The sequence below is a fragment of the Anopheles funestus genome, chromosome 3RL (genome assembly GCF_943734845.2).
Source record: "Anopheles funestus chromosome 3RL, idAnoFuneDA-416_04, whole genome shotgun sequence".
NCBI lineage: Eukaryota > Metazoa > Arthropoda > Insecta > Diptera > Culicidae > Anopheles > Anopheles funestus.
Window position 1 is genome coordinate 28,408,798 of NC_064599.1, and position 21,809 is coordinate 28,430,606.

At 39.9% G+C, this 21,809-nt stretch overlaps 3 protein-coding genes across 9 annotated transcripts; 2 read left to right on the plus strand and 1 right to left on the minus strand.

Moving 5' to 3' along the window:
• Nucleotides 1–4,785: 4,785 nt before the first annotated feature.
• On the minus strand, nucleotides 4,786–9,736 carry LOC125772328 (G protein pathway suppressor 2). Of its 3 annotated transcripts, XM_049443904.1 has the most exons (7): nucleotides 9,372–9,733; nucleotides 9,085–9,292; nucleotides 8,924–9,011; nucleotides 8,743–8,857; nucleotides 8,024–8,077; nucleotides 5,960–6,480; nucleotides 4,786–5,103 (listed from the first exon to the last, which is right to left on the minus strand). In XM_049443904.1, exons 1-7 carry the CDS (start codon nucleotides 9,502–9,504, stop codon nucleotides 4,990–4,992), a joined length of 1,233 nt encoding a protein of 410 aa, XP_049299861.1. In that variant the 5' UTR covers nucleotides 9,505–9,733; the 3' UTR covers nucleotides 4,786–4,989. The 3 variants fall into 3 exon arrangements, with proteins under 3 accessions (XP_049299861.1, XP_049299859.1, XP_049299860.1); XM_049443902.1 differs by having other exon boundaries at nucleotides 8,743–9,011; nucleotides 9,372–9,735; XM_049443903.1 differs by lacking the exon at nucleotides 8,024–8,077 and having other exon boundaries at nucleotides 8,743–9,011; nucleotides 9,372–9,736.
• Nucleotides 9,737–9,835: 99 nt separating this feature from the next.
• Nucleotides 9,836–10,780, plus strand: LOC125771248 (uncharacterized). The gene is made up of 2 exons (XM_049441660.1): nucleotides 9,836–10,102; nucleotides 10,168–10,780. Exons 1-2 carry the CDS (start codon nucleotides 9,934–9,936, stop codon nucleotides 10,713–10,715), a joined length of 717 nt encoding a protein of 238 aa, XP_049297617.1. The 5' UTR covers nucleotides 9,836–9,933; the 3' UTR covers nucleotides 10,716–10,780.
• A 327-nt stretch (nucleotides 10,781–11,107) lies between these two features.
• On the plus strand, nucleotides 11,108–19,182 carry LOC125771731 (uncharacterized protein CG5098). Of its 5 annotated transcripts, XM_049442676.1 has the most exons (10): nucleotides 11,108–11,584; nucleotides 12,240–12,473; nucleotides 12,560–12,688; nucleotides 12,785–13,041; nucleotides 13,150–13,498; nucleotides 13,583–13,673; nucleotides 13,746–14,917; nucleotides 14,987–16,054; nucleotides 16,603–17,149; nucleotides 17,259–19,182. In XM_049442676.1, exons 2-10 carry the CDS (start codon nucleotides 12,408–12,410, stop codon nucleotides 17,285–17,287), a joined length of 3,708 nt encoding a protein of 1,235 aa, XP_049298633.1. In that variant the 5' UTR covers nucleotides 11,108–11,584; nucleotides 12,240–12,407; the 3' UTR covers nucleotides 17,288–19,182. The 5 variants fall into 5 exon arrangements, with proteins under 5 accessions (XP_049298633.1, XP_049298630.1, XP_049298631.1 ...); XM_049442673.1 differs by having other exon boundaries at nucleotides 11,108–12,094; nucleotides 16,603–19,182; XM_049442674.1 differs by having other exon boundaries at nucleotides 11,108–11,657; nucleotides 16,603–19,182.
• Nucleotides 19,183–21,809: the final 2,627 nt, after the last annotated feature.

The window sequence follows — 21,809 nt, forward strand, 5'->3', positions numbered from 1 at the left end:
CAAAATTTTTCAAAAAAAAAACGTAAGGGGTAAGCCTTATGAAATTTTCGAGTGGAAAATTTTTTTGAATTTTTTTTCTGATTTTTTATACTTTTTTTCATTTAAAGCATTATTTAAGTGAAAAGAAACTTATTGCAACAAATTCGCAATAAAATATATCACATTTAAAAATTTTGATGAATTGCTGAAAAATGAGGAAAATTTTACATTTTCTCAAACAGGGTATGGAACTTGGTTCCTCGCATAACTTCTGGCAGAGACATCTGAGGGTATGGCCGTCCACGAAGAAAATGTAGTCATTGGTGCCATATATCGACCACAGGATAAAGATTGGGGATCCGTTGGATACCGACCGAGTTATAGGCAAAACTTGGCGTAAAAATGAGGAAAATTTTACATTTTCTCAAACAGGGTATGGAACTTGTTTCCTCGAATAACTTCTGACACAGACATCTGAGGGCATGGCCGTCCACGAAGAAAATGTAGCCATTGGTGCCATCTATCGACCACAGGTTAAAGATTGGGGATCCGTTGGATACCGACCGAGTTATAGGCAAAACTTGGTGCAAAAATGAGGAAAATTTTACATTTTCTCAAACAGGGTATGGAACGTGGTTCCTCGAATAACTTCTGGCCCGGACATCTGAGGGCATAGCCGTCCACGAAGAAAATATAGTCAAGAATGCCATCTATCGACCACAGGTTAAAGATTGGGGATCCGTTGGATACCGACCGAGTTATAGGCAAAACTTGGCGTAAAAATGAGGAAAATTTTACATTTTCTCAAACAGGGTAAGGAACTTGGTTCCTTACATAACTTCTGACACAGACATCTGAGGGCATGGCCGTCCACGAAGAAAATGTAGCCATTGGTACCATCTATCGACCACAGGTTAAAGATTGGCGATCCGTTGGACGCCGACGGAGTTATAGGCAAAAATGGTGCAAAATTGAGCCGTAGTAAAATTGTATTTTTTAGAATTTTTTGATTTTTTGATTATTTTTCACTCTTTTTTTATTTACAGCATTACTTGAGTGAAAAGAAACACATTGCAACCAATTGGCATTAAAATAAATCAATTTAATTTTTTTTGCAAAATTTCTCAAAAAAAACGTAAGGGGTAAGCCTTATGAAATTTTCGAGTGGAAAATTTTTTTGAAATTTTTTTCTGATTTTTTATTCTTTTTTTCATTTAAAGCATTATTTGAGTGAAAAGAAACTTATTGCAACAAATTCGCATTAAAATATATCACATTTAAAATTTTACTACATTGCTCAAAAATGAGGAAAATTTTACATTTTCTAAAACAGGGTATGGAACTTGGTTCCTCGAATAACTTCTGGCAGAGACATCTGAGGGTATGGCCGTCCACGAAGAAAATGTAGTCATTGGTGCCATATATCGACCACAGGATAAAGATTGGGGATCCGTTGGATACCGACCGAGTTATAGGCAAAACTTGGCGTAAAAATGAGGAAAATTTTACATTTTCTCAAACAGGGTATGGAACTTGTTTCCTCGAATAACTTCTGACACAGACATCTGAGGGCATGGCCGTCCACGAAGAAAATGTAGCCATTGGTGCCATCTATCGACCACAGGTTAAAGATTGGGGATCCGTTGGATACCGACCGAGTTATAGGCAAAACTTGGTGCAAAAATGAGGAAAATTTTACATTTTCTCAAACAGGGTATGGAACGTGGTTCCTCGAATAACTTCTGGCCCGGACATCTGAGGGCATGGCCGTCCACGAAGAAAATATAGTCAAGAATGCCATCTATCGACCACAGGTTAAAGATTGGGGATCCGTTGGATACCGACCGAGTTATAGGCAAAACTTGGCGTAAAAATGAGGAAAATTTTACATTTTCTCAAACAGGGTAAGGAACTTGGTTCCTTACATAACTTCTGACACAGACATCTGAGGGCATGGCCGTCCACGAAGAAAATGTAGCCATTGGTGCCATCTATCGACCACAGGTTGAAGATTGGCGATCCGTTGGACGCCGACGGAGTTATAGGCAAAAATGGTGCAAAATTGAGCCGTAGTAAAATTGTATTTTTTAGAATTTTTTGATTTTTTGATTATTTTTCACTCTTTTTTTATTTACAGCATTACTTGAGTGAAAAGAAACACATTGCAACCAATTGGCATTAAAATAAATCAATTTATTTTTTTTTGCAAAATTTCTCAAAAAAAACGTAAGGGGTAAGCCTTATGAAATTTTCGAGTGGAAAATTTTTTTGAAATTTTTTTCTGATTTTTTATTCTTTTTTTCATTTAAAGCATTATTTGAGTGAAAAGAAACTTATTGCAACAAATTCGCATTAAAATATATCACATTTAAAATTTTACTACATTGCTCAAAAATGAGGAAAATTTTACATTTTCTAAAACAGGGTATGGAACTTGGTTCCTCGAATAACTTCTGGCACAGACATCTGAGGGCATGGCCGTCCAAGAAGAAAATATAGTCAAGAATGCCATCTATCGACCACAGGTTAAAGATTGGGGATCCGTTGGATACCGACCGAGTTATAGGCAAAACTTGGCGTAAAAATGAGGAAAATTTTACATTTTCTCAAACAGGGTATGGAACTTGGTTCCTCGAATAACTTCTGACACAGACATCTGAGGGCATGGCCGTCCACGAAGAAAATGTAGCCATTGGTGCCATCTATCGACCACAGGTTAAAGATTGGCGATCCGTTGGACGCCGACCGAGTTATAGGCAAAAATGGTGCAAAATTGAGCCTTAGTAAAATTGTATTTTTTAGAATTTTTTGATTTTTTTATTATTTTTCACTCTTTTTTTATTTACAACATTACTTGAGTGAAAAGAAACACATTGCAACCGATTGGCATTAAAATAAATCAATTTATTTTTTTTTGCAAAATTTCTCAAAAAAAACGTAAGGGGTAAGCCTTATGAAATTTTCGAGTTGAAAATTTTTTTGAACTTTTTTTCTGATTTTTTATTCTTTTTTTCATTTTAAGCATTATTTGAGTGAAAAGAAACTTATCGCAACAAATTCGCATTAAAATATATCACATTTAAAAATTTTACTACATTGCTCAAAAATGAGGAAAATTTTGCATTTTCTCAAACAGGGTATGGAACTTGGTTCCTCGCATAACTTCTGGCAGAGACATCTGAGGGTATGGCCGTCCACGAAGAAAATATAGTCAAGAATGCCATCTATCGACCACAGGTTAAAGATTGGGGATCCGTTGGATACCGACCGAGTTATAGGCAAAACTTGGTGCAAAAATGAGGAAAATTTTACATTTTCTCAAACAGGGTATGGAACTTAGTTCCGTGCATAACTTCTGACACAGACATCTGAGGGCATGGCCGTCCACGAAGAAAATGTAGCCATTGGTGCCATCTATCGACCACAGGTTAAAGATTGGCGATCCGTTGGATACCGACCGAGTTATAGGCAAAAATGGTGCAAAATTGAGCCTTAGTAAAATTGTATTTTTTAGAATTTTTTGATTTTTTGATTATTTTTCACTCTTTTTTTATTTAAAGCATTCCTTGAGTGAAAAGAAACACATTGCAACCGATTGGCATTAAAATAAATCAATTTAATTTTTTTTTTGCAAAATTTCTCACAAAAATCGTAAGGGGTAAACGTAAGCGCCGTATAAAATTTTCGGGTTGAAATTTTTTTAAATTTTTTTTTATGATTTTTTTTTTTTAATTTAAAGCATTATTTGAGTGAAAAGAAACTTATTTCAACCAGTTGGCATTAAAATAAATCAATTTTTATTTTATTTTTTCAAAATTATTCAAAAAAAGGTAAGGCTACAGCCTTAGGAAATTTTCAAATTTATAGAATTTTTTTCTATACAGAGCGAACAGTATATTCTTTTGACTAGTTTGGGTATTGTACACATGTATTCCGTTGCAACTCATGTGTTTCAAGCGAATCGTTTCAACTCATTTTTGTTTCAACTCGCTTATTTACTCTTTTTGCGACTCGACTCACTACGGCTACATGCTTACACTCAACACACTTACTACACTTACTACACGCTACACACTTACTCACTCAAGTGAAAAAAGAGTCACTAAAACTCCTCGTGATGAGTTAGCGAAACTCCTTCAATACAACGTTTCAACTCACTATCTCACTCTTACTCACTTTGCACATATCTAGTTGAAACGGAATACATGTGTACAGTACCCACACTAGCCAAATGAATACACTGCTCGCTCTGTAAAGAAAAAAATTCTGTAAATTAGAAAATTTCCTAAGGCTATAGCCATAGCTTTTTTTCAGTAATTTTGCAAAATTTTATAAGTTGATTTATTTTAATGCCAATTGGTTGAAATAAGTTTCTTTTTACTCAAATAATGCTTTAATTAAAAAGAGAGAAAATAATTTAAAAAATTAAAACAATTCTAAAAAATTGAAAATTTCCTAAGGCTTTATTTAGCCTTAGTTTTTAAATAAAAATACGGATCTTTCTAAATTCTCACATTGGCAAACTTGGGAAAGCTTTAAATAGGATTTCAATTTTTTAAAGGACAAAAAATTGAGAAGGAATCCAGTGTTATTTCAACAAGTTCCAGTTCTACTTGAAAAGAATCCAGATATAGTTCCAAATCCTCCACTTGCATTCGAAAACCCTGTAAGAGCTTGTATCTGTTTACAAATCTTTTTCGTGAAGAAATACTATTCGATCGGTTATCAGTGAATACAAAAAAAGTAATCAACATTAATTTAAATTTAAATAGCTATTTTCTCAATACCCCATACAGCAATACTCCATTTTGAAATCGAAACCTTGTCTAGGTTAGAATCGATTTATTACTCTTATCATTGTAACGTCTCACCATCATGCAGCCTAATAGTTCAGATTGAAAAATTGTAACTTGTAAACATCGTACAATATATTGCCCAGTTTAGTAAAACTTATTTTCCCCCCGTATTTTTGCGATGATCGCACAGAGACCTTTAGGGACCCATGTCACGCTAGTAACGGTGGCGATTGTAATGCATCTGTGAAGGTGGCGGTTGCTGAGGATTGCTGATCGGTGGCGGTCTTGCCGACGGGTAGCCCTGTGTAATGCTTCCACCCTTGGGTAACTAAATGGCGCAAGAGAAAAAGAACTGATCGTTGCTTTCTTGTTCTTGTTGTCGGTGTTTTTGCAAGGGATGTACACTGTATGAAATTAGTGGTGCAATCGTAAGCACATAACATTACAACAACCGCCAAAAACTAAAAATTATGAACACTCAGTGTGATGGTGTTAAACGTGATGTAAACTATTGTGTGATGATTTTAAAGTGAGGCCAAGTTTTTGGTTAGAATGTTTTTGCAAACAAACCGTGCTAGAACCGATGGATTTGGAAAAGCAAAATGGTATGGGAACCAACTGAAGAGATACGAAAGCAGGATATGATTTGCTTGGATAGTAGATGTGTAAATTGTTTATTGAAAACGTTGGTGCAACGAAAACACTAAAACAGAACTATCATTAAATTGGGTTAACATAATAACAAAAAAAGAGGGTTTGTATTAGTCACAATGCCTTTTTTTTGTTTTGTACTTTATTACATGTGTAGTTTTAGTAACGTTCAGGTGCGTAGTATTAGGCATTTGGCATATTTGTTTTTACAGTGCAATAGTATGCTTTCGCGTATAGAAATGTTAAGAAGAATATATGTATATGGCTCAAAAAAAAAGATATTATCATCAGTATGTATGTAGATTAATAGTGGATATTATTTTTCGGATACAAACACACATACCGTGACTAAAGTGGTTAACAGAAAATGTAAAAGAAACGACAATAGAAAAGAAAAAAAAATATTCCCCAGCTAATGTGCTACAGAAACGGAACCGTGCAATGCGTGTGAGAGTAAAAGTGAAAAGTAAAAAAAGCAATAACCCCAAAAAAACAAAGCTTCAGCAATACTTGGATAGATCAATGGCGCTTACTTGCTGATTGGTAGCAATCGTGTGCATTTGTATAGCACCGGGACGTAGACCGGGCGCGTAAACGATTCCATCCGGCAGATGCGTTGCGACGACACCCGGTTGCGACGGTGGCGGTCCCTGCAACTGTCGCAGATCCTTCGTACGATCGTCGTGCTTGGCCAGCTCGATATGGTACGGTACGATACGCTCCTGCGGTATCTTCTCGATCGTAATGGTTTTCATCTGCGGTGGCGGTTGCTGCTGGCTGTGGATTGCAGCCGCCGTCTGCTGATCCAGATTGATGTGATAAATGTTTGGCTGCGATGGTGGCAACGGGCCCACCTTACCGCTCACCACCAGCTGTTCCGGTTTCGGTTGTGTCGGCGGCCCTGGCTGGGACGGTATATCGACGTACTGGCGCATCGGGATCGTTAGGCTGCTCTGGTACGGATACAAAATCTGTGGCTGCGGTTGCCGACCATCCTGGGGGTTCGAGGGTGGCGTACCGGGATAGAAACCAACCGGTGGACAGTATTGCGATTCTGTAACGGGGTTCAAACAGGGAATGTGAATTATTAGTGCCTCGCACCAAGACGGCTTGACGTGCTTTTATTTGTATGGTTTTAATGATTAACTTTCTTTCTAAATATAAGGTTGATTAATATACATGTTACACACACACACGCACACGCACACAGACATACATTCGCACATGGTCAAATTTTGCTATTATTTACAAATGTAGGCAAAATGTGATCGGATTGTTATTCTCTTCCCTTCTCCCATAAATATTGTACCATTAAACCTTCTGCTGTCGTTGTGTTACTAATGTGCTGTGATCATTGCAGATATCATCCCATCGCAAAGCTACTAATTTTGTACTATTATTCACACATTATACGAAACTAAACCAACACGCCAATAAAGAAACGAATCATATATCCATAATTTACATTAAAAACAATTTAAATAAAAACAAATTCACATTTGAGCAAGTTTGTATACGATCAATTGAAATTATACTATTATTTCCAATGTTAAGACACAGAGAATGCTGCAGCACATTAAATATTGGATGATTTTGTACAATCTTATAACCATGCTAACCTTTAACAATTATCAGCGAGTGAAACGTATCATTTTAAAATATTGAAAACTGCGAGACCAAAGAAATAAACCGATGATTTGGTGCGCAATTTGTTAACATTGATCGTAATACATTTTCAAATTCCACGTGGGTGTATAGACGTTAGTTATCCCAAGAAAAAATACAAATTATTACACATATCTAAAGGCTCCATTTGGCACTATCCGGTTTTAGAAGGTGTTGTGCCTTTTAATGCAAACGATAAGTACGCCTCACAAACAACACAAAGTAAGAGAAAGAAAAATGTAATGATTGTACCGTCTGGGGTTTGCTATGGAACAAAAATATACTCAACTGTACGATGATATAAACATTTATGTGAAATGGTTCGCAATTTAGTTGATTGTGTTACTAATGCATTAATGAAAACTGAAGCAACCAAGCAACGAAACGAAGATGGAGACACACTAAAACATGTGGTTGAAACGATTCGTGCCAAACTAAATGGTGAACACTATACCTATTACCTCGAAAAGCTCGAATGGGTTAGGATAACGAAAGGATGTAACAAGCAGAATTGGAGTAGGAATGCACTGCTAAAACCACGGGTGCAAAAGGTATCGAAGCGTATGGGAACGATTGGAAGTGGAAATCAAAATGAAAGCAAAGCTAATAATAACAGTTACTCAACGCACATCACCAGGCAATATTTAGTTAACGTTTTACGCGCCTTCCTTTGTCGCGATCATTCAGAAATAGTTACAGTTAAAACGTTTTGCTTCATTTGAAATCATTTATGAAATTCTACTTACAGAGCTCTCTTAAAGAACGCCGAAAGTATTTTACAGACAGACTTTTGTATGCAACTATTTCGAAAGCGTGATCGTACAGGCGCGCGTACATAAGCAGTTTGGTGCATTGAGTAACGAATAAAACAAAACATTATAAAATAAAATGTGAATAAAAAAAATTATTAGACAATATTGAATTCAACTCACTGTTCCACAAAACGGCACGGGCCACTTCTCCGCCCCGTCTACCTTCCTCGATCTCTGTTATTTAAAAATTGATCAGTTGAAACATGAATCGGAAACATATTCGTAACGATGAGAGATAAATCATACGGAGCATAAGGAAGTATAGAAAGAAGAGAGAAAGAGAGAGAGAGAGAGAAAAAGAGAGAAAGATAATGAAACAAAAGAATTTTGTTTTTGGGACAAATGTTAAAGAAACTAAAGATAGCAAAACAAGACGCTCGGAAGCATCTGGTTAGAGCGATCCGGGAAAAAAAAAAACAAAAAAAGGATGATGCCAAATGATGCAATATTAGTGGAATTTCACTGTTCATTGTTTCGCCTAATAGAGGAACAAAAATAGGTGGTAGGAAAACATTTTGAGAAATAGTACAAGGTCTCGATTCGCAGCGAACCATCCAGAAATGGGAGATGGGCCTTTCGAACTGAGGCTACTGAAGGCTAGAAACAAAAATGATGTGATTAAAAACATGTAGCAGCAAGGTTTTGTGTCAGTAATATCGAATGATCACCGAAATCGAATCGAGATGAACCGGTGAAAGGTGTGCAAAACATAAGTCCTCGCACAGTACGCAGTGCAGTCGAACGCAATCGCAGCACGCTCTTCTGGAGGCCGCCCTTCTGCTGTCTGAATCTCACTAGCGGACCGGTAGACACAATGGCATGAAAACTCGTGTACTTACTCTGCTGCGGCGGGTACGGTTGATTGTTGGGATTGGGCTGCTTATAGTAGCCCTGGATGTGCTGTGACGGTGAAGGGCTGTGCGTGCGTTTGGCCGCATTCACCTGCGGATTGCCCTGCAAGTTGGGGTAAGCGTCGGTGAATATGCGTTCCGACGAAAGGAGAACTTCGGGTGGACTCACTTTGTGCATCATGTGCTGCTGATGCGGTGGCATCGGTCGCTGGGGTAGGAATATTTGTTGTGGTATATTCTGTATCGCAAACATCTCCCTAAAAGTGGAAAAGAAACACCCATGTAGTGAGTGTGAAATCGGCCATGTGCACTGTGCAGCGCGGCACTTACTCTTTCATCTGCCGCTTTCTGTTATCATCCTCGTTCAACACTTTTTTCAACTGCAAAAATAGTTGCTGCTTTTCGTTCCTAAGCTCGTCCAAATTTTTCTCGAGCATCAGTATTTGTTCCTTCGTCTCGCCGAGCGTCATCACGTCCTGTTTTTCCCGCTCCTCGCGTTCCCTCCGTAGGCGTTCCTCCTCTACCTCTGCTTCAAGCTCTGTGAGAAGCAAAATCGAATATCATTTGTTTTTAGGGGAAACAAGCAACCCTTTCGATAGATCGATTGTCCAACGTACCTTGCTTCTTCCGTTCGCGTTCTCGCATAATGTGCCGCTTTAGTGCGTTCCATAATTTCTCTTCCTTTTCTGTTTTGGCCGCAGGCTGCGTTGGCTGCTGGGCAGGCATCTTCAGATACTTTTTTGCACTCATTTTGCTGCTTCTATTTGAACACTTCAATGAATGTGAACGTGAATTACATCTAGCAATGAACTATAGCTTTTTTTCAATCAGTGCACTTATTAACACCATAAATTTTACTAAATTTTCTTCCAACACAGAAAATTGATTCCTTCCGAAATGTTTGTGTTTGCTGTTTTGTGATTTGTAAACGTCACGCTAACCTAGTGAAAATTCTCATTCAATTGAAATGTCATAACAAAACTGTTATTTTTTCTAGCCATCAAAAAAAATGTTCGATAATTTGTATAGTAAAATACAAATGTAATAAACAGTTTTAAAAATTGTTTAGATACTTAATTTGTGTGACAAAACTGTTTTACTTCATCGTATGAATTACCTGTCTTGTATCTTCTTTTTCACAGCACTAACGTAAACACGGTGTCATTCGGTTGAAGTTTGATGGCTTGCCAGCTTGCCAAATTGTTGACTGCACAATTGCGCCAAAATATAAGATCATTCAGCGACCATCCACCAAAGATAATGTCGGCTTTACAGGGAAAAAGAGGTGCCTTTATCGTGTTGGAAGGGTGTGACCGCACCGGTAAAACTTCGCAATGCAAATCCCTTGGTAAGTATGACATCAATAATCCATGACGAGTGGTACCAATCACAACCGGCTTTCTTTGTTTTCAGTGGCTAAACTGGTAGAGGCGAATGTTCAGGCACAGTACATGAACTTTCCGGACAGGTCTACACAGTGTGGGCAACTGATAAATGGATACCTGACACGAAAAGATGATTTCACAGATGAGGGCATACATCTGCTGTTTACGCTGAACCGATGGGAAAGGATGAAGGAAATGGAGAAGCTTCTAAAGAGCGGTGTTAACCTTATCGTTGATCGGTATTCATACTCCGGAGTTGCGTTCAGCAGCGCGAAGGGTCTAGCTATGGAGTGGTGCAAAGCGCCCGAATCCGGCCTTCTAAAGCCAGACCTTGTAATACTGCTTACATTGTCCACTGAAGCACTAGCCCGAAGAGGTGGGTTCGGAGACGAGCGCTACGAAGTTCCAGCATTTCAGAAAAAAGTGATTGAAAAGTATTCAATGCTGAAGGATGATCGATACTGGAAAGCGGTTGACGCAGATAGAACGTACGATGAACTTACAGCAAATCTATACGATGAAGTGGTACGTACCATAGAGAATGCTGGCGACAAACCTTTGGAGAAATTATGGTGAACGGTTTGTGGCAATTATATCAATTGAAAATAGAATAAGCAAATGAAAGTTTTTCATATAAACAATATTATTTTTTAAATGCGACGATTCCAGCAAGCAGTTTTTATATTCTGTAATGCATCATTGGTATTCAAATACAAACTTTCTTGTTGAGAAGTAATTTTAAATGGGTTCGTTGAGAATTATTTAACCTTATTATATTTAACATTAATAAAGCCGTGTGTAATGTTAATTAAAATTGTTGGAATCTTATCGTAGCTAGAAGTTGTGCGATATGATTTGAGTATGTGTAAGTTTTTCTCCGGGAATGCTGAAATAACGTCGCAGCGTTTAATAATTTTTCGATGATTTTCTGGTGAGAAAACTTTGTAGAAGACCTCCGATATGAAAGCTTTCGCGACTTCTATGTTTTCGCTGCTTTTTTCCAAGAATAATTCGATTTGCTGTTTTTCGGTGAATATGAAAATCGTTAATCATTAAAGTAAATTATTTCCGGAAAGCATATCCTTAAAAAAGAGTTTAAACTTTTGACCGTACGACCAAGTTTAGTTTCCCTGGCGTAAAACGTCGCCTTAAACATCGCTCGGCTGCACTTTGACAGCTTGGAACGATGATTTTGCGGTGTTTTTCCCTCAAACCGATGATGGGGGACTCTTGCTCTTGCCGTTTTACCCCTTAGCGAATGAAAAGCATACGCATCTTTCTGTGATTGTCCCGAAGTTGTTAGTGCGTGTAAAAAGCAGTTTTCCCACGATAAACATGCAACGGAGTGATAGACTGGTGCAAAGACTTTCGTCCAATTGATCCGGATGGCGTAAAGCTGGGTTGCCCCGCAGAAGGCTTGCGTATCCTCGGTCGCTGTGAGAAAGGTGCGTGCGTATATGTATGTGGAAGAAGCTGTGTATATGCGTGCAGCCGTCGGACGGCGAGCATAAGCAAGCAGTCAGTACCCCTTGACGGCATAACTTTGGCAGATCGATTTTTACACAATGCGTGCGATACTGTAAACCGGCAGTATCCTTTAAATATCCTATTCATGCCGGATGATCAACAAATAGCAAGCCGAGCGGACAAGCGAACGCTAGCAGGATTGTGCATTCATGCGTTCCCATTGATGCTGGATCCTTTTTATTTGTACAACAACGGTGGAAGAACATGAGTAAAGAGCTTTTTTTTTGGTTGGTGTTTTCCAAATGTAAGATAAACCAGGCGGACATTTAGATGTTATGCTGTATAGGTGGCTAGTTTTAGCATGAATGAATCATGGCATCGATTGTCCATGCCGGTTTGCAATAAGTTCTGAACCGAATTATGTTCTTTTTCGAGTGCAAAAAAAAGCTGTCTAGTGCTGCGTCGTTTTGTCCCGTATGTCATCCTTGGTGCGTTTGAAGGATTAGGGAAACAATAGCACAGCATCCTGTGACGAAAATGCTCGGTGAATTGTTGTGTTTGTACGGTGTTTGTATTTAAAGTTGAAAGTTTCCTTCCTCTCTCTCTCTCACACACTCTTTAAATGGGTTTTAGTGATTCTGTCTAGTGGTATTTTGCGTAATTTCTGATTCATCAAAGTGATCATCACGCGGTTAGTGTGTTAAAGAGGAAGCAAAACGAAAAACATACCCCAGTGGGAAGACAAAACCACGAATGTCCTATTTACCGCATTGTATCTTCAGCGCATAACACAAGATAGCAATGTCTGGCCACAATCCGCCACACGGTCGACTGGGACAACCGAACACTACATGGAATCCGTTACAGGTATGGGAAGGAACAAATACAGATTGGGCTACATCACAGTTAATATGCGGAACAAATGTAACTATATTTACCTTCTCTCCCGTTAGGTGCCGTCGTACGTTCCCCGACAACCGCAGCTGGCACACATGTCGAGCGAAAGATCGATGGCACGCTCTCCTTTAACGTGGCCTACACCACCGACAACGCATCAGGATAAGGTGTACAGCCTAATGAATGTAATTGTCCTGTTCCTAAGCGCAGCCGGGATGGCACGGTTCGGTAAACTGACGGATCACCACTAATCGTTGTGCTCTGCGTATTTGTTATTGTAGAACCTTGAAATGAATCCACTATTGCAAGGGTACGGGCGTAACGTTGGTATGCCGCTGGGATCGGTCGATCTGACACTGTCATCCGCCTCACGCAGCACACCCTCACCGAAAGGGGTCCACAACAATATTCCGACTGCTTCCACGAGTTCGTCACATTCGACGCATACCTCTTCGTCTTCAGCAACGTCAACACTGCCATCAAACATTCCCACCAGTGGCGTTCACAGCATGGCCGCGGATAGTGGCCTTACTGGAAGGTAACCAAAAAAAAAACAAACCAACATTTTTTAATTAATTATGTGTCATTCGTGATACAAAAAAAAAACACGCGTTTGTTTTAATCTCTTGTTTCTTCATGTTGCTAGTAATCACCAATCGCGAACTGCTGGCACCTCAGTCGTACCCTCTTCGGGCGGTGTAATCCAATCGACCACGGTGGCAGCACTGAAAGAACGCATGCAAGGTGCCGGCAGTATCGGTTTGCCGCCTAGTGGTGCTGGAACCACATCCAACAACTTTGGTATGACGAATACAATCAACGACGGTAGTAATAGCACGATCGGTGCCAGTATGGTACGGGGAGGCAATGGTTTCGGTGCCGGTTTGAGCAATCGCACAGCGAGTGACCTTGCCGCACTCGTGTCGGGCGGTCTGCTAGTAAAGGATGCGAAGCAAATCAACAGCGAAATGGATAGTAAAAATGGTCGAGATTGTGTAAGTATTTTCAAAAGCGGTTTGGAAGAAACGCCCCACTCCCGCGTACATACGACTAATGGAACCGTTTTCTAATCCACAAAGTTTTCGCACATTTCCGACTCGGCCGACTTGGTAAAGGAGTTCGTTTTCCAAACGATGCACTGCAGCGCGTTGTCGGTTTCACCAAAGCGAAGTATGTGGTTTTATGTTATGCCTTGTACGCGATGGTACCCATGCTAAACACACATTTATCAATCCTCCTCAGCATCTCCAGCAAGATCGTCAGTGCAGTCGGCTTTAAGCCCAACTAGGAGTCGCAGCCCGCCGTTAAACTTATTGCTCGGCCCGTCCACCATCGACGGTGGTGGTAAGCTCGGTGTGGATTGTTTGAACAGTACGTTTCCCTTGCCGAGCAACAATACTGCTGTGCCATCATTGTCGCTGAGTACGGAATCTACCACACCCGCTGCACCGTTGGACGGGACCGATATTGGCACCGTAACGGCACGAGCGATTGGATCATTGCTAGCCGGTACTGGTAGCGAACTAGCTACCGGCACATCCATACCTTGCCCTATCAATCCTTCCGCTTCGCCGACCGGAAACAGTATGGCGTCGAGCGAAGATTCGGTCGATTCGTCCAACAGCAGAAGCAACAGCACGCGAAGAAGAAGAAAGCCCGAAAAAACCAACAAAATGAACGCGGCATTTCCGCTAGAGGACGGAAAACCACTGTTCCCTGTTGCGGGCAAACCGGTCGACGGTGGGATTGTAGGACTGGACGAGTTGGATAGTTTGCGCCCGAACCATACGGCTCGAAACGATATTACCGCACTAGCGATCGAAGGTATTAATGCGCTCAGCCACGGTCTATCCGGGGCACAGTGCGATCTTAGTCAAGGTGCACCGCTGGTCAGCATGTCGGAGAATAATGCACGGGAAGCGAGCGGTATGCATACGCCGCACGATATCTTCCTGCCGCATCATGCGCAACGAAAGCCACCAGCGGAAATGTCCCAGGATCAACAGAAGCTACTAGAAACCCTTATCCAAAGCAATATGAACAATAATGGCACAGGACCGTCAACGATCGGTACCGGTTTGCATACATCCACTGCATCGGCATTGGCTAGTGCCACGGTTTCGGACACGGCAGAAAATGCAAACGCCCTGCCAAAGCAGCACGTCACGAATGATTGTGAAACGATCGATAAAATAGCCGCCATGGTATCGTCTACGAATGCGATGGCACGAAAGTTTTTGCTAGACAAAGTGACGGAACCAACGAACGATAATGGTATCGTCGGATCGATGGCAAACACGCCCGAAATGAACTGCAATGGACCTGCACCGCTTGAAAAGAGTACGGCGCATGAGGAGAAAAATGGCCGAAAGGGGGATAAAAAGGCAAATGCTTCTGATAGTAGCTATGAAGAGGTATGTGTGTTGTGCCGTTTTCCGCCCGTTCAAATCTTTCTAACACTGAAACACTTTCCACTTTCACAGGTCGAAAATAAGCTCGAAGAAATGTTTGCGGGCATTGAAGAGCAGCCGGGAAATTGCGTCGGGTCGGACGTACACAAGGAATCGACGGACACTGGTGATAATCATATGACCGCCGGAAAGTTAGCGTCTTCGATCGGCCATGATCACGCGACAGATGTTGCAGATGGTGACGTAATGAAGCAGCTGTCGAATGATTTATTATTAGCGAGCCGGGCGAGTGACGCAAGTGACCATCCGATGCATACCGACATCCCGGCCTGTTCCAGCAATGGTAGCGGGAAGAAACCACTAACTCCAGCACAAAAGCGTAGCATCGGAAGTAAAGCGATCGCACAACCGGCGGGTGAAATGATCACCAGCACACCGGCAGCGAAACGTAAGCGTGGGCCTAAAAAGAAATCGAACGCACACAGCAAACCCGCCATCAGCCCGTTTATGGAACCGGCGGGGCCCCCCATGTTGGGCCTAAAGGCATTGAGTAACAAAAAGAAGGGAAAGAAAGGTGCTGCCGCCGGTACGGGTAAGAAAGGAGGTAAAGCAGCAGCAACAAAAGGAAAACCATGGAGCAAGTCTGATGATCGTGAAACGTCAGGAGGCACCGCATGGTCTGCAGGGGCTGCTGCTGCTGCTAGTATAGAAGCAAACGGGAAGTACAAGGGGCCTTACGTACAGGTCCGGTCGGACGGATGCCATACCGTCATAAATGCGCCCCTCAACGAGGAGGACAGTGAGAAGACGCAAAACAAGACGAAAAAGTTCAGCAACAGTCTCAACAGTTCGGAGCGAAGTAAAATTCGCGGTCTGCATGTGAGCACACTCAGCACCAAATACGATGCGGACACGACCGATACGAGCTGGATGTGTGTGTTTTGTAAAACGGGCCCGCACAAATTTCGGCTCGGCGATCTGTTCGGTCCGTACATCATAAGCACCGGTTCCAGCGAGTTCGTACAGAGCCAGGTCGATGTGGATTACTTTAGTGTGCGTCGAACGCGTGACGATCTTGAATCGAACCAGGCGAAACAAAAGCGTGCTGCTGAGAAGCTGAAAGAGCAGCAACAGTGTGGCGTAAGTAATGTTTTACTGAACTCTAGCTTTGGGTTAAACGCTCCTTCAGCTTTTTATTTTACGCATGTTTCTTAATTTCTGTATACAAATTAAGTTTCAGATTTGAACGAATCAGCTAAAATGCTCTTTGTTTTATTTATCACAACCTTCGTATTTTGAACCAGAATATTTGCTAAAGTATTTTGTTTCTGAAATAGTCTTTAAAATAGTAAAACATAGAAAAATATAAATTTAATGAAGAAAACTAAAAATAGAATAAATCATGAGTCTTTAAAGATCTTCAGAGATTCGCATGTTTAAGATTCCCCTAAGATCCACGAATCTTTCAAGATCTCCAGGAATTCATGGATCTTTGAAAATCTACAGAGATTCAAGAATATTTGAAGATCTCCAGATAATCGTGAGTTTTCAGCAGGAGGTCTACAAATAGTCATGAATATTTTCCGATTCAAGATCGGAATTACTGTTTGCATATGTTTCATACAACACTACTAAACTCCCTGTTTTACTGATCTATATTTCATTTGATTTTTCATTTCTCATTTTAGACGAAAAGTAAAAAGCGGAAAAACGAAAAAGGAGCGGCAGTAAATGTTGGCCCGTTTCCCGTACCAGGACCGAGCAACACGAAGGAAATGCCAGTTAAGGAGGAGAAATGTGACGATACCCTCGGTGCGGAACAGCATACATCGACAGAAATTTTTTACGGCATGATCAAAGCAAGTGATAACACGTACGAGGTATGGACGCACGAAGACTGCTTAGTGTGGGCCCCCGGCGTTTACATGGTAGGGACGCGCATCGTCGGTCTAGAGGCGGCCATCTGGAACTGCTGTCGGCACCAGTGCCAGCTGTGCCGAAACTATGGTGCTGTGTTGAGCTGTCTGCATCAGGGCTGTCAGGCGAAGGCGCACTACATCTGTGGCCACAAACAAAGCTGGAAGATGACTGAAGATTTCCAATCGTTTTGTCAACTGCACGCAACTGCGAAAGAACCTAGTGGTGATGGTAGTGACGATGTAGCCTCCAGCAGTCAGGAAGCTGCAGCAGCACCGGCAGCAACGGCGAAGCAACCGAAAAAGGAAGGCAAGGCAGGTAAGAAGGCGGTGGTTAGTTTGACAACGAGTGCGTCATGAATATCATGTGATGAAAAGATTGATCAACTTCAATGGAGATATGACTGATTGAGTGAGAATCATTTTAGCTAGCAGGTTGCATTTCCGCATATTGTAATGCAGGCGAGATGCGATAGAGGATGTAGAGGCACCCTGGGCAAACGTTGGAATTGAGCAGGAAAGATGAAACTTCTGGCAAATGCGGTGTGTGGTATACAAGGAAGCTTTTATAAGATTACTGTTTAACAGTACAGTGTAAAATGTAACGTGTTCATAATTTGCACATAATCACTTAAATAGAACAAAACCCCTCTTGTCACCTACTTCAGTATGAATACGAACGAATGCAGCGCCGCTCGATGCTTCTCGTGTGCGAAGGGATACGGTTCCTTTTTTTTATCTAGGAAGAGAGACATTTCGAACGTTCCGAAAATGTGTTTGCTAGTTTTTATCATTTTACAATCTATGTTGCCAACCCTTGTTTCTGTCTGATGTAGATTTTAACAAACTTCTCGTCCTGTCTGCCCTTAACATTTAGTAGCTTATTTAGTATTGTTTACGTATTTATGTACACCGATACAGTCCGGTCAACTGTACACATGTTTAGCTGAAAATATGCAGCAAAAGGTATGTTTGTTTGGCTTTAGGGATTCGATTCAAGGTACCTACAATGCTGAACTGTTTGGCTAAATTGTAAAAAAAATTGTGGCAAACACATATGCAAATTCTTCTAAAAGAAATGCACAAAGAACAAACGGTTTCGAGAAAAAAAGTAATATATTTATTTTGTTTGGAATTATATCTGAACATTTTGACAACATTCCACATTTTCCTGGATAAAATACTCTGATCGTAATTTCTTTTCTTCTTGCAATATTTTTGGCCTTAAACGTTTGTTTTATCTTGTAATCGTATGATTGATGCATACAGAACCAAAAACTACTTTACATTTGCTTTACGAACGACGAATCTCTCAAAATCCCCAAACAAGTTCGGTACACTACCGACACGAGGCAATAGCAATGTGTACATAGTCAGTATCGCGTACAACACAAGCCAGTTCGGTTAAATGATTAGGTTTCTAACGTCTATGGTTTTAGTGGCTAAATCATGCATCTATGTTGTGTTTGTGGGGCGGCTAGCAAAACATTTAATTTCTTCCGGATCACGGGCACACGTAAGAAATGCAAAATTTTAAACCCTCACTAGCGATGAAGCTGATAGGCAATGTGGTTTGGCTTATTAAACATATAAATATATACTTAAAAATGCACGTAAGATGGTAACAAGTTTTAGTTTAATGTACCCATATAGAAAAAGCCCTACGTCGCGCCATGGTTCTTATACAAAGATATTTTTGTATTTGGAGATGTAATGAGCAAATCGAAATACTACGTAGCGTCATGACAAACATTTTATTCTTAACGAGCCATAGTTTACTTCGAAATTAGCGTACGGTTTAAGCAAACAGTGGTCAGGTTTTGTACTATAGAAAGAGCGAGAGCTAGACGATAAGATATTCCACCTTGTGTGCATCATGGCGTAATTGTAACGAACAAAGAGATAACAAACATGGCCGCCGAACGGGCAAACGCTCGATTAACTCACAATCACGCAACGATCATTGTTCCACCATTCGGCCAAAAACATTCAGTGTGCTGCACCTCCTGGGACCGTTGCTACGATGTAACGTTTTGGCGGGGATCGGTACGACAATGGCGAACGATAATGTAAGTTGTAAAGACAAGTTCTGTTTAAAATTTGTCGAATGCATGTGATTTACCGTTTAAAAAAAAAGAAGAAATGTAAAAATATGGAAAAGAAAGTTATTTAACAAAACAGAGACATAACAATGGTAAAAACAAGCAAAAACACAGTACAGAGATAGTAAAATACAAAGAAAATAAAATTAAAAAAAAACAGATCAAATTCTACTGTAGAATACGTCGTTTTTTGCATTGAAAAATCGAACAAAATACTGATAATAAAACAAAGCAAGTTTTATGAAATGAAGAGTGTAAGAGTTGCTACGGCAACTGATATTTTGCTTGCATGATTTCGTAATATTTCTTTAGTTGTGCCTTCTATATTCTTTAGTAAAGCCTTGCAATTGCAAAGTATTGTCATCAGCAAACGGTAGAGAACATAGCTAGAACCTAGATCATTTCTTTCAGTGGGCTAGAATCTTCCTGGATGTCTACACTTTGCGTTAGATCTCGGTTGTCTGGTATCAGCTTCACGACATAACCAACCAATAGAAGTAAACAGCGGATAGTAAGTAAGTCGTGTGTCTTAGTGAAGAGTGAAGCCGTTATCAATATATCAATATGCTGTTCTCTCTCTCTCTCTATCTTTCTCTCGCGCTCTCTCTCTCTCTCTCTCTCTCTCTCTCTCTCTCTTTCATCCTAGTCAACTAGTCATCTAGTAATTCGTGAAAAATTAAAATAGAAATCTTATTGATCTGATCATGTACGAGACGAATGTGCAACTAGTGTTCTATCCTCGATTCTGTGGACAACAAACTGTTGTTAGGAAAATGTGCTGCTGGAATTAGAGATGTGCAAAGTGAGTAAGAGTGAGATAGTGCGTTGAATCGTTATATTGAACGAGTTTCGTTCACTCACCACGAGGAGTTTTATTGACTCTTTTTACACTTCCTCACTCATGAGTGTAGCCGTGGTAAGTCGAGTAGCAAAAAGAAAAAATACCCCGAAAGGTACCCTGAAATTTTTGGCGCTTCCTCCGATCGGTCATAGTGGATCTATGCACTATAGATTCTTTAGTTAAGGGGCCCAATTACCATTCCGCTTAGGGCCTCCGAGAAGCTTGATGCTCCTGCTCCTAAGGCTGATAAATTGATGTATTTTAATGCCAATTTGACGATATACGTTTCTTTTCATTGAAATAATACTTAAATATCAAAAATAATTAAAAATAAGGAAAAAATAAAAAAAAACTATAAATTTGAAAATTTCCTAAGGCTAAAATTAGCTTTTTTTTTTGTGAAATTTAGCAAAATTTTATAAATTGATTTCTTCTCATGCGAATTTGTTGAAATAAGTTTCTTTTCACTCAAATAATGCTTTAAATAAAAAAAAGAATAGAAAATTTAAAAAAATTCTATAAATTTGCCAATCTCCTAAGCAGAGGCGGATCACGCTTCATGTCCTTGACGATCAGACTAGCCCGCTTGTTCGCTTTAGAGATGAGAATAACAACTCTTTTTAGTGAGTCAACTCAAAGTGAATGAGTTGTTGTTAGGAGTCAGCTCGTTTAACGACTCATTTCGGAGTCATAAAAAAACCCGGCATAGTGTAAGCATGTAGCCGTGGTGAGTCGAGTTGCAAAAAGAGTAAACACGTGAATTAAAATGGAAATGTGCGAGTGAGTTAAACGAAAATGTGCGATTTTTTATTATTTAGTATTCCTTTTTTTATTTAAAGCACTATTTGAGTGAAAAGAAACTTATTTCAACCAATTGGCATTAAAACAAATCAATTTAATTTTTTTTTTGTAAAATTTCTCAAAAAAAACGTAACGTAATTTTCGAGTTGAAATTTTTTTTTTAATTTTTTTCTGATTTTTTATTTTTTTTTCAATTTAAAGCATTATTTGAGTGAAAAGAAACTTATTGCAACAAATTCGCATTCAAATATATCACATATATAAATTTTGCTAAATTGCTCAAAAATGAGGAAAATTTTACATTTTCTCAAACAGGGTATGGAACTTGGTTCCTCGAATAACTTCTGGCACAGACATCTGATGGCATGGCCGTCCAAGAAGAAAATATAGTCAAGAATGCCATCTATCGACCACAGGTTAAAGATTGGCGATCCGGTGGATACCGACCGAGTTATAGGCAAAACTTGGTGCAAAAATAAGCCTTGGTAAATAATCTTCCTGGATGTCTACACTTTGCGTTAGATCTCGTTTGTCTGGTATTAGCTTGACGACATAACCAACCAACAGAAGTAAACAGCGGATAGTAAGTAAGTCGTGTGTCTTAGTGAAAAGTGAAGCCGTTATCAATATGCTGTTTTCTCTCTCTCTCTTTCTCTCTCTCTCTTTCTCTCTCTCTCTTTCTCTCTTTTCTCTTTCATCCTAGTCAACTAGTCATCTAGTAATTCGTGAAAAACTAAAATAGAAATCTTATTGATCTGATCTTGTACGAGACGAATGTGCAACTAGTGTTCTATCCTCGATTATGTGGACAACAAACTGTTGTTAGGAAAATGTGCTGCTGGAATTAGAGATGTGCAAAGTGAGTAAGAGATAGTGAGTTGAATCGTTATATTGAACGAGTTTCGTTCACTCACCACGAGGAGTTTTATTGACTCTTTTTACACTTCCTCACTCATGAGTGTAGCCGTGGTAAGTCGAGTAGCAAAAAGAGAAAATACCCCGAAAGGTACTCCGAAATTTTTGGCGCTTCCTCCGATCGGTCATAGTGGATCTATGCACTATAGATTCTTTAGTTAAGGGGCCCAATTACCATTCCGCTTAGGGCGTCCGAAAAGCTTGATTTAGCAAAATTTTATAAATTGATGAAATTTCAATGCGAATTTGAAATAAATTTCTTATCACTCAAATAATGCGTTAAATAAAAAAAAAGAATCAAAAATAATAAAAACATAAAA